Source organism: Tetrahymena thermophila (genome assembly GCF_000189635.1).
Source record: "Tetrahymena thermophila SB210 genomic scaffold scf_8254665, whole genome shotgun sequence".
Lineage (NCBI taxonomy): Eukaryota > Ciliophora > Oligohymenophorea > Hymenostomatida > Tetrahymenidae > Tetrahymena > Tetrahymena thermophila.
The window spans coordinates 648,062-661,081 of NW_002476432.1; the positions used below are offsets into that span (position 1 = coordinate 648,062).

Here is a 13,020-nt window from a genome sequence, read left to right on the forward strand (position 1 = left end):
TATCTAGATAAAAAAACTATATTATATTTTTTATGAAAATAGAATGATATATGTTTCCTAATTTAAAATTAATATATAGTGAGTAAGTAGTAATTTAGAATACATATTACAATATTAAGTAATATTATAATAATATATTTTTATAATTCATCTCTATTAATCTAAAAGTCATAATTCTACATAATCTTAAGCTATAGGTGCAAAATTTAATTAAGTTTAATAAATATACTTTTAATTAGTTGATATTATGCTTTATTTTTATATTTTTACAAGTTTGTCATATTTTCTTACAAAATCCAAAATGAAATGATGATTTAACACATCTTAAATTAGAGCAACAGTTAAGAGTTCCTTCCATACATAAATCTTTTTATAATTAGCATTATTTTCTAGGGCCATAATAGATCTCATTATCTGTTTATATTAGTGTTTCTTTTAAATTTTAACTTTTAACAACAATCAATATTAGTTAAAGTAAAAGAAAAAGTTTTATGATCTTTTTTGCTTATTTCATTATTTTACAAGTTATTTTATTAAAAAAATTAATTAATTATATTATATTATCTAGCTTATTGAATTAATAATTTTAAAGCTTGCAGCAAGTAATTAAAAATCAAATTTTGACAAATTTGGTCTACAAATAAATAAAAGCATCATCAAAAAATTTAAATAAAATAGAAAAAAAATTTGAAAAAGAAATATGTAATCAAATAATTAACATTTATAAGTCTATATAATTTTTAATTTATAGACTTCAAAAACAAATATTTATTAACTGCATACGAATTTACTAGAAAAAAAATAATATTTAACTAGTTTTATCAAATCGCGCTAAAAGTAAATTTATATACTGCCATATTACTTTTTTTACTTCTTTTTTAGCTAAAAACAATTTATTATTTAAATATTTTATTTTCCTTAGAAATATCCTCTCCTACTAAATTTTTGGAAGCTGAGAGAAATCTTAATCAATCTTAGTTTGCTAATTGCAAAAAAAAATATTATTACCAATATGAGGAATTAGAGTATTTATTTATTTATTTATTTTTAAAGTCTGAATTTTGATAATATTTTTCTAAATATTAAAATGCACATAATTAATTTATTTGCTAACCAAATAGATAAATAATGTTATATTTTAACGTATTTACAAAAGAAAAAAAAGCTTTTATTTCAAAGTATATAAAGTAATTACTTTATTTTCTTTTCAATTCTGACTATTTTTATTTAATTAAATAGTCTACAAATAACTTAAAGAAATTTTAATAAGCAAAATTATTATTTCATTAATTGATTGATATCTATCTTTTAATTATTATCTCTATTCTGAAGTTTAACTAAATCTATTTGATTTTATTTTTATTTTTTTAATATTAAAATAATTAAAATAATTAATATATTATTTTTAATTTTTTTGTAAGTAATTTGAAGTGATAGATTTATATTACTTGTGACTATTTTATATTTTTGAATTATAAAATATTAAAATGTATTCTATTTGATTCGTATTTGATCAGAAATTTATCTTTAATTACACATTCTTAATAGGTATTAATAATTAATAAATTTTATGTCTTATCTATATAAAAAAACTTAAATATATTTTTAAGAAAAATAGAATGATAGATTTTTCCTAATTTCAAATTAATATGTAGTAAGAAGTAGTTATCTTAGAATACATTTTAAAATAATACATAATAATTATATAATATATTTTTATAATTTTTCTCTATCAAAAACTTAATTTTTCAAAACCTTAAGCTAAAGCTTTTAATGAAGCAATATTTAATTAAGTATAATAAATTTTCTTTTAATTAGCTGATATTCTGCTTATTATTTATATTTTTACAAGTTTGTCATATATTCCTACAAACTCCAAAAATAAATGATTATCTGACACATCTTAGACTAGGGCAACAGTTAAGAGTTCCTTAAATACATAAATCTTTTATTGATTAGCATTATTTGACAGGGCCTTAATAGATCTCATTATCTGTTTATATAAGTGCATCTTTTAAATTTTAACTTTTAACAACAATCAATATTAGTTAAAGTAAAAGGAAAATATTTATAATCTTTTTTGCTAATTTCATTATTTTACAAATTATTTTATTTAAAAATTAATTAATTAATTATATTATCTAGTTTATTAAATTAGAATTTTTAAATATTGCAGCAAGTAATTAAGCATCAGATTTTGACATATTTTATCAATAAATAAAAGCATAATCAAAAAAAGAATAGAGAAAAAATTGAAAAATAATTATGTAATCAAATAATAAATCTTAACAAGTCTAAGGTAATTTTTAATTTAAATACTTAAGAAATCAAAATTTACTAAATGCATTTGAATTTACTAAATATATAATTAATATTATCAAAACTCGCTAAAAATAAATGTTTATGTCACCATATTGCTATTTTTATTTCTCTTTTAGCTTAAAACAATTTTTTATTTAAATATCTTATTTTCGTTTTAAATATCCCCTCTTATTAAATTTTTGGAATCTGAGATTACAAACATTGATTTTATAATATTTTAGGTGGGAAGCAATAGGTGATATCGTTTCTAATTATTATATGGTAAAGACTAATTATTAAAGATTACACCAACTAATTAAAATTCAAATTTTAACAAATTTTATTTGTTAATAAAAGCATTTTCAAAATAAATAAGTAAAATAGAAAAAAAATTTCGAAAATAAAATGTAATCTTATAATAAATCTTATAAAATAGAAGATACTTTAATTTTGTAGACTTTACAATAAAAAATTAATTAAAAGTCTATGATTTTTTTAGAAAAAGATGTCAATTGTCAAATAATACAAAAAATAAATATTTAACTATAAAACTATTTTTATTATTATTTTGCTAAAAATGATTTTTTAATTTAAATAATAAATACTTTTAAATGAATTTATTAAGAAAAGAGTTTTAGAATCTTTCAATAATAATGATTAAAAAATTATTAAATACATCATAAGCAGTAGTAACAAAATCTTTTTTCAAAATAAACCTTTATTATTTTTAATAAATCAAAATAAATTTCATATTTTTTTTTGTTTATAATTTGATATTTAGTTAATTTTTATTTATCATCAAAGGATTTGTATTTTTAATCCAAAAAAACTTTAATTAATCTATTTATTTTATTTTCTCTTACAAACATTTAATATTTCAATAAAAAATATCATATTATGACTTAATAAAAGAAATAAAAAACAGAATTAAAATTAATATAAATACATCTAATTAAAGTAGGTTTCTACTTAAAAAAATAAATTTGAATAAATAATTTTATTTGTTAACTAATTAATCTAAAGAAATTAGTTTTTCTAAAAATTTAAAATAAAATATGTTTAAACTAATAGTTTGTTTAAAGAAAATAACCATTTTTTTTTAAATTATTTAATATTTTGTTTATAAAAGTTTAACTTTAAATTAATTAGATAAATATATTAAATAGAATTGATATTATATATAATGTCTGTTTTAGAATTCTCAACTAAATTCTAAATTTATATTTTTAACATGGTTAACTTCAATTAATTATTAATTAATTTCATGATTTTATTCTTAATCTGATGGTTAATATTCACTTAATTAAATACCACTATTAAGCTATGATAAGCCAGTAGATTAACTCTAATTATCATTTTAATATAAAATGATAATATCTTTGTAGTTATTTTAAATAATTTGATTAATAATGTTCCTTAGTTTAATAAAATTCATTCTTTTTCTTTCTGTGTATTTTTAGAATCTTAATACTTTAAAATATTGAGCAAAACAATTAAAGCATCTATAATTTTCTAATTTGTACATTCTAAGCTATAAAAATGAAATAAAAATCTAACCAAACATGTAAACTATGAATACCACAGATACCAAATTGGAAGAAAAAAGCAAAATAGCAGATATGACATTATATGAAGTAAAACTATTATTGTTCACTAACTCTTGTTAATATAAAGAGAAGCTAATCATATATGCTATTAAGTATTAGCAGCTGATCACTATCGATTTTACTTCCATTTCATTTAGCTTTTTTGTAACATATGGCTAGTTTTATACAAGCTTAATGAGATATAGTATTAATATAGCGAGAGTGAAAAAACCAACTAGCAAAGGTGATGATAAAAATCCATAAAGGGAAATTATAAGCACGAATTTTATTATTAGTCTAATATATTCCCAGTAGAAATACTTTCTCTTAAAGTCAACATATAAGAACCCAAATAAAAATCTACAGCTTATCTTATCAAGATTATTACGGTTTGTATATAAAAAGTAAAAGAAAGCTCCTGGAATCAAAATTGAATAAATTAAGAGAAAAGGAATGACAAAAGCATACATGAAAATTAATCTATAAGAGTCATTGCATTGTATGCTAAAATCTAGAATTGCATAAGATTCTCCGTTGTTAAATGTACGACATAACAAACCTTAAGTCAACATATCTAATACTGGTATGCAAAATAAGTTGGTGAATCCATAAGAAATGATAAGAGAAGCAGAATTTTAAAAGCTTTTGTATTTAGATTTAAAAAGCTAGAATATGCTAGGAATCAAAGATAACATTACTATTATAAATGGAGCGATTGTAATGATTACTATTTTTTAGTAAATAATTGTATTAAATTAGTTGCTAAATTTTGATAAAAAACAGTCAAGAGAAAAAGTAGAATCGTTTATTGGGCTATAAAAGCTTTGCTAGAAACTAAAAACATTAATCCAAGACTAAGTTCCATAAAATTATGAAGAAATATTGATAATTTGAAAGTAAAAGGAGAGAATTTTAATATAAGATCCACTCTAACCTAGTCTGTAATATGATTTGCCTAGATAGAGCATTTTCATATCTGAAAGATATTTCTTATAAATGAAATTTTTTTGTTGTCTATAATTTGTTTTGAAAATAATCAAAATAGCAACAAAAGCAGATATAACCAAGAAAATTATTTTGATGATATTGTATGAGATTTTATCACATTTGGAGCACTAATAAATATTTTTTCTAGTAAATTAACCTTCTCCTCTGATATTAAAAAGATCACATTCTTAGCATTCCACTCCAATATGTCCTTCTGCACAAAGTTGATTACCTAGATATATTAAAAAATAGAAACAAATTTGATTTAATTAAGTACTTCCTATCCGTTTGAAATAATTGAAAATTCAAACTTAAAGATAATTCAAAGACTATTTATAATAATTCAAAAAATATTTATTTTTACCTGTAAAGTTACCTCCTATGCAATTAAATTAATTTATTGAACAAGTGTGTATTAGAGAAGAGTCTGTTGTTAGGTTTTATCTCCAATAACCTTTTCTAAGAGAAGAAAAGTCAGCTTAACATAAGTCGAAGTAATCTTTAGAACAAGGTAGACATTTAGTTTGTGGCTTGTCTGATTATGTGTTCTAAATAAATGAATCTACACAATATGAACAAGAAGGTAGCAATGAGCTTCTTGATTGTATCATTCCATCTAAACAGTTGTCAGTTATATTTGAAAATATAGTAAAATATAAAAAACTCATTTAAGTATTATTAAAAATGTTAATTAAACTTAAGAATTCACTTTAGCTATCTCTTTACTAAACCTAAAATGAGTAAAAAAATTAAGTGGTATTCAAAGAAATATTTTATTTGATTGAAGGATATGATATGTTATAATCTTCAGCAAAATTGATTACAGGAGTTAAATCATTGTAGCGATTTTAAACGATATAATTATTATCAATATTTTCAATCCACTCTGATTCACCAAACATCCTAAACTTCATTGTTAAAAAGTAAGTGAAACCGTTAAAAACATAATCGGTTTAATAAATAGCTTTTTGAGTTTAATTAAATGTATAATTTTTGATATAGTATGGAGGAATTAAATGACTATTAAATTCAGAGAATTGGATTATCTAAACTTCATCTATATAATAAGAAAAGTCATTTCCTCTGATTAATCCTACATTATCTTTAAATGTAATATTTTGAATAGGAGTAAAATTGTTGATTAAGTAAATTCCGCCTCCAAATAAAGATTCATTTTTTTCTATTAATACATTATCAGCTTAAATAACACTACTGCCATGAATAGCACCTCCAGAAAAAAAGCTTCTGTTACCTATTAATTTTACATTAGATAGACACATTTCGCTGTTAGTAAATAATGCTCCTCCATTTTTCTAAGAGGTAAATTATGTTATAATAGCATTTTTTATTATAATTTATTCTGCTATATTTATATAAGCAAAAGCACCATCAGCAGAAGATCTGAATGGTCCGTAAGCTTGAATATTCTACATATTGAATGCATACATATAAGTTAAATAGGCATATATTATTCCTCCTTATTAACCTGTATGCTATACTTCATCTTTAAACAAATTTAATGAGTTAAATTATAAATTATTAATACTGATTTTATCAGATCTATTTAGAAATATCAAACCACCAAATTAACTTTTAAACAAACAAGTAGGGTGTATGGTAACTGACAAATTCAAAATATTTATTTCTTTGCTATTTTGAATTGAAAAAAGAGTTCCTTTATAAGACTAAAAGTTCTAAAAAGATGATAGAGTTATATTGCTGATATCTACTTTCTTAAATTGATTTATGTAAAAAAATCCATTTTAGGAGCTGATATAATTCATTTCAACCAGTTCTACATTTCTTATTATAAGTTCACTACTATTAAAAAAACTACTATCTAAGACAAACATGCCTTATGAATTCCAGAAATTTATATCTTTTCCCTTTTGATTTTCATGGAAAATTAACTAATCTATTACTATCTTATCACAGGTTTTACTATGAAGGAATAAAGATTAATAAACTTAATATTTAAAAACCTCAATCTTTTTAATGTTGATCTTTTATGGGAAGAGTTAATTTTGAGCTAAGCAACTTAAATCAAATACTACAACTATTTGATCTTTAAAAAAAAAAATTAATAGTAAATAAATAAATATAAAATACTGTAGTTCAAGATTAATAAAGCATTTTTTATTTAAGCCAAAATTTAGTTTATTTATAAAATTAAAAAATTTAATTATTAGAATTTCATTTTCATAAAAATACTTAAAATTGTTGTAAATATTATGTTAGATACTATATTAATTAATTAAATACCAATACTAAATATGTTAAAAAATTAGATAAGGGGGAGAAAGAAGGCACTTAATAAAGTAAGAATTCGTTATCTATTATAATAATTTACCTTATTCTGAAAAAATTAACTGTGAAAATGCGATTTTGTTTGCAACATAATGTAATAAAATAACTTCATCTATGGTTATTAATGGTTATTAAGTATATTTTCTTTTAGTACACATTTAAAATAAAGGCCTTTTTAAATTAATCATTTAAATAATATTTAAAGTTTTTATAAATATATTTTTTTGAAGGTCGAGAATGAAAAAAGGCCAATCAGAAAAAAGAGATTCTATTATTTAAATGTTGATATCTAATTTTATAATCTATATATTTTAAGATGATATTTAAGCAGTAATTTCTTATTCTATTGATTTTTAAATTAAAAAGTAATTCATGTATTCTATTTGAACAGATTCTAAAGAGGAAATTTACAATTTTAGATTGCAATTATTTGTAAGATTAATATTTATGTTTTTTATATTAATGGATTTTTCAACTCTAAAAAAGTATAATTCGTATGATATTTTTTCTTTTATTTATTAGCTTTAAAGAATCAAATTAGAAATATTTAATTATTTTACAGAAGATATTCTAATTTAATATTTTCTTTCAGACTGAATCATTTCATTTTTATTATTTATGAAAATATTTTCAATATCAATTATTTCTCCTTATTATATATTTATTTAATAATTATTATCTTAAGCATTCAAATCCTCTAATATAATATTTTTAAAATGTAAATTTTTGACATTAATAAACTCTATTCCTCCATAAAAATATTGATTAATAATATTTAATTCTATATTTTAAAAATCTTATTTATTGCAATTAGCAAATATCTATCCATTTTCACCACATGCTACTTCAAATCCTTGATCAGTCAGAGTCGATTGAATATATTAATTGCAATTATTATCTATTAAAAATATAAAAATGTTTAGAATAAGCAATTTAAAAAATAAAAATAAGGAATACCTATCAGAGATATTGCACACTAGACTTTAAATATTATAAATAAAATAATTTTTATAATATTGTATAGTTTGATTGTTTTATTCTACATTTTGGTTTTAGATATTATGATGATTAAGAATGTTTACTTAGTAATTAGTTATTAGATTGATAATATAAAAAACTAATATTGTTTGTTTCTCTTTAATTTTGTTTTTGATTGAAAGACTTTTCTTGAATTAAATTAACATGTAAGTATTGTAGTATTATTAACATAATTAGATGATTTCTTTTAACTTATTTATACAATTTTTTAAAAGAAAAGTGCATTTTTCAATCAAAATAAATTTATTATCTATTAATTTTTGTGGTATTTTTAATTTCATTTTGTTTAATCAGGTGAATTATCAAATTTAATTTATTCATTTAATTTCTAAATACATGTATTTAACCAAATCAAAGATTAACAAAAGGAAATTGAACATTTTTCTACTCAAATAATTACTTTCGCTAAAATCAATAAAAAGGAAGTTATTAAATAAATATATTTCTTTGTTTTTAATCATTTATTAATCAATTATAATATTTTTAAAATTTATAAATGTATTGATTTGAAATAAAGAGCATCTTTTAGAAAAATAAACCATTCAATCTTTTAAATTAAATATACTTTTAAATTGGACATTAGGAATTAATAACTAGTTAGTTATATAGCTATTGCAGGTTAATATTTTTTAAAATTTAATAAGGGGAAATCTAATGCTTTTTTTTGTCTTTTTCATCAGATATGACTACCTGTATTCTTATATTAAGAAAAATTTTTGACTTTCCTTATAAAAAATATTTCAATATAAATTTATAAAATATGAATTTTATAAATTGAGAAAAAATTGAAAAAGAAGGATTAAGTTTATTTTTCACTCGATTTTATATGAACTGAAAACATTATTTTTTATTCAAGAATATTTTTTTTGCTTTAAGGTAAAAAATATTTAATTAATTGAAAATTAATATACCAACTATGATAGAATAAATACAATTATCCATATATCAAATACAACAGCAAAAAAATCAAAATAATTTTTATTTTTTTTGATAATTCATATTCAAAAACTAATTTGTAACTGCTTATTTTACATAGATGTAAATTATTTCAGATTATTAAATGTATTTTTACATTACAAAAAATAAAGATTAAATTTTAAATAATCATTAAAAAGTAAAATTTAACACTTAAAAGTAATTATTTTAATTTTTCTTTTATAAATTGATAAAGCTCATTTTATTTTTAATTTAATATTAATATGTATATATGCTTATTATTAAAATAAATTTCACACATTAATATCTTAATTATTTAATTCTATGTATTTTTATTAGTTTTAATCTAATTAAGAAAAGCTTTTAAAGTAAGATGAGTCATTAAATATTCTATTATTTTCATTTTAATTTAAAATTATGATATCGTTGTAATTATTTTAAACAATATATTTAGCAATATTCCTTAATTTAATAAAATTTTTTCTTTTATTTTCTGTGTATTATTTAAATCTTATCACATTTAAATTTCTGATTATAAAGTTAAAGCATCTATACTTATTTATCTTATAAAGATGAGGATAAAGCATTGAAACAAAAATTTAGGCAGCAATGTATAAAATAAATAAAATAGATATCAAATTAGAAAAAAAGAGTAATACAGTAGAAAAAACGTCATATGATTCATAACTGTTTTTAGTAGCTACTTCTTGTTAATATAATGAAAAGCTAATCATATAGGCAATCAAATATTAGCAACCAATTACTATAGATTTTATTTCCATTTCATTAAGCTTTTTTGTTATGTATGGCTGATTTTTTACTAAAATAATCAAATAAAGGATCAATATAGCTATAGAAACAAAACCTACAAGCAAAGGTGATGATAGAAATCCATATAGAGTTAGTATAAGTGAAAATTTGATTGCTAGTCTTATATACTCCCAATAAAAATATTTTCTACTGTAATCTGCATATAAGAAACCTAGCAAAAACCGACAACTAATTTTATCTAGATTAGAGCGGGTTTTAAACAAAAAGTAAAAGAGAACTCCTGGAATCAAAATAGAATAAATCAAAAAAAATGGGACTATAAATATATAAACGAACATTAATCTATCCTCATCATTACAATTAGTGTTATAATCTAGAATCGAATATGATTATCCATTGTTAAAAGTTCTACATAGCATACTTTAAATTAATATATCTATAACTGGTATGCAAAATAAGTTAGTGAAACCATAAGAGATAATAAGAGAAGCAGAATATTAAAAGCTTTTATATTTAGATTTAAAAAGCTAAAATATACTAGGAATTAATGATAAAAATACTATTATAAATGGAGCTATTGTAACGATTGCTATTTTTTAGTAAATTATAGGATAAAAAGATTTAGCATTGTTCGATAAAAAACAATCAAGAGAGAAGTTAGAGTCTGTAATAGGGCTATAAAAGCTTTGCTGGAAACTAAAAACTTTGATCCAAGATTAAGTTCCATAAAATTATGAGGATATGTTGATAATTTGAAAGTAAAATGAGAGAATTTTAATAAAAGATCCACTCTAACCTAACCTATAATATGATTTGCCTAAATAGAGAATTTTCATATCTGAAAGGTACTTTTTATAAATAAAATTCATTTACTGTCTATAATTTGTTTTGAAAATAATCAAAATAGCAGCAAATATAGCAATAACTAACAAAATTAATTTGGTGATATTGTATGAGATTTTATCACATTTGGAGCACTAGTAAATATTTTTTCTGGTATATTATCCTCCTCCTCTTGAATTGTAAAGATCGCATTCTTAGCATTCTACTCCAATATGTCCCTCTGCACATAACTGATTACCTAGATATAATTAATAAGATAAAGTTTTTATTATTTTAAATATTAAAAAAAAGTTAAAATATTATCTAAAAGTTATAAAATTAATGAAGTAAGCACAGGGATAATTAATCTTAACTAATATTCTAAATTTTTTATTAAAATTTTTATTTTTGAATAAATCTTTAGCTATAAATTTTACCTGTAAAATTACCTCCCAGGCAATTAAATTTATTTATAGAACAAGCAAATATTTGAGAAGGGTCAACTGAAAGATTTTATCTATAGAATCCTTATTTAAGTTAAGAATAATCTGCTTAACACAAATCAAAATATTCTGAAGAACAATGCATGCATTTTGTAGGTATTTTATTTATTTGTGTATTATAAATAACTGAGTCTATACAATATTAACAATAAGGTATATTTTAAATAGTTTATTGAATCATTCCGTTTGAGCAAGTGTCATTTATAAGAGAAGAAATACTAAAATATAAATTTTCATATTAACTACTAAAAAGTTCACAAATTCCAAAAAAATTATTTGATATACCTTCTTTCTAAACTGAAAATGAGTAATAAAAATTATTTATAGTCTCAGAAGTATTTTGATTTATTGTAGCAGCCTATTTATCAAGCTACTAATTACAATATAGTACAGATGTTAAATCATTATAACCATTTTAAATAATATAATTATTACTAATGTTTTCAATACATCCCTATTCTCCTTTCATTCTAAATTTCATTTTAACAAAATATGTTAAACTATTAAAAACAAAATCAGTTTTGTATTAACTTTTTTCTGTCTCATAAAATGAATAATTTTTAATTAAATAAGGTGGATTTAACAAGCTATTAAATTCAGAAAATTAGGTTAATTAAATTTCTAATATTTATTCGCTATAATCGTTTCCTTTAATTAAACCTACATTATCTTTAAAAGTAATATTTTAAAGATTTGGTACATACTATGAAAAATAAATTCCTCCACCGAACAATGATTCATTGTTTTCTATTAAAACATTTTAAGCTTTAATCAATTAGCTCATATATAGAGCTCCCCCTGTAAAAAAGCTTTTGTTTCCTATTAATTTTACATCATATAAATTTGTTTCACTACTGGTGAAAAAGGCACCTCCACTTTTTTGAGAAATAAATTAAGTTATCATAACATCTTACAATAATAAATTTTAGCTCATTATATAGGCAAAAGCCCCATCAGCACTAGAGCTAAATTATCCATAGGCTTTGATATTTTAGAAAATAGATTAAACAATTTAATTAAAATACAATATTCCTCCTTAGATACCTATATGCTTCACTTATTCCTTAAATAAATCATACTAGTTAAACTAGAAATTAGAGATATTTACTTTCTATGAGATATTCATATATATTAACCCTCCATATAAGCTATAAAACTAACAAGAGGGATAAATTGTTGCTGAAATGTTGAAAATATTGATCTTTTATGTTTTTTAAAAGGTAAAAAGAGTACCTAAAGAAGACTGTAAATTCTAAGAAGATGAAAGAGTTGTATTATTAATAAATACTTTTTAAAACTAATTTATATAAAATATACCATTTTTGCTGCTAATAAAATTAATTTGATGAAAATCAATATTATTTATTAATAATTTGGAATTATCAAAAGAGCTACCATCAAAGTTAAATATTCCTTTTGAATTCCAGATGTTAATAGCATTTCCATTTTGATTTTCATGAAAAATTAGTTAATCTATTTCGATTGTATTGTAACTTTAACTATTTATGAACAAAGCGTTGTAAGCCTAATAAGTAAAAAATTCTATCTTTTTGAACTAGATCTTCTATTCTAAAGGTTTTTTTCCATAGCATCTTAAATCAAAAATAGTAAAAAATTAGCCTAATATTTTATTAAATAGTAATTCATTAAGTAAATTAAAAATGAGTGAATAAATTACTTTCTATTGTTTAAGAAGATAAAGAAATTGGAATTTTGTCTTATACAAATTTTGTTACTATAGCTGAATCAATTGTTACTTGAGTAGACTA

General features: G+C 20.4%; 3 protein-coding genes across 3 annotated transcripts; 2 read left to right on the top strand and 1 right to left on the bottom strand. All coding sequences in view use genetic code 6, as the record gives it.

Annotated features, from left to right (window-relative positions):
• Positions 1-3,863: 3,863 nt before the first annotated feature.
• TTHERM_000227689 (transmembrane protein, putative) lies at positions 3,864-4,781 on the top strand (the record flags this gene model as incomplete). Its single annotated transcript, XM_012797298.1, has 1 exon — positions 3,864-4,781. The coding sequence occupies one exon, from the start codon at positions 3,864-3,866 to the stop codon at positions 4,779-4,781; it is 918 nt and encodes a 305-aa protein (XP_012652752.1).
• Positions 4,782-5,179: 398 nt separating this feature from the next.
• TTHERM_00227690 (hypothetical protein) lies at positions 5,180-6,727 on the bottom strand (the record flags this gene model as incomplete). Its single annotated transcript, XM_001014300.2, has 1 exon — positions 5,180-6,727. The coding sequence occupies one exon, from the start codon at positions 6,725-6,727 to the stop codon at positions 5,180-5,182; it is 1,548 nt and encodes a 515-aa protein (XP_001014300.2).
• A 3,646-nt stretch (positions 6,728-10,373) lies between these two features.
• On the top strand, positions 10,374-10,682 carry TTHERM_000227699 (hypothetical protein; the record flags this gene model as incomplete). Its single annotated transcript, XM_012797299.1, has 1 exon — positions 10,374-10,682. One exon carries the CDS (start codon positions 10,374-10,376, stop codon positions 10,680-10,682), a length of 309 nt encoding a protein of 102 aa, XP_012652753.1.
• Positions 10,683-13,020: the final 2,338 nt, after the last annotated feature.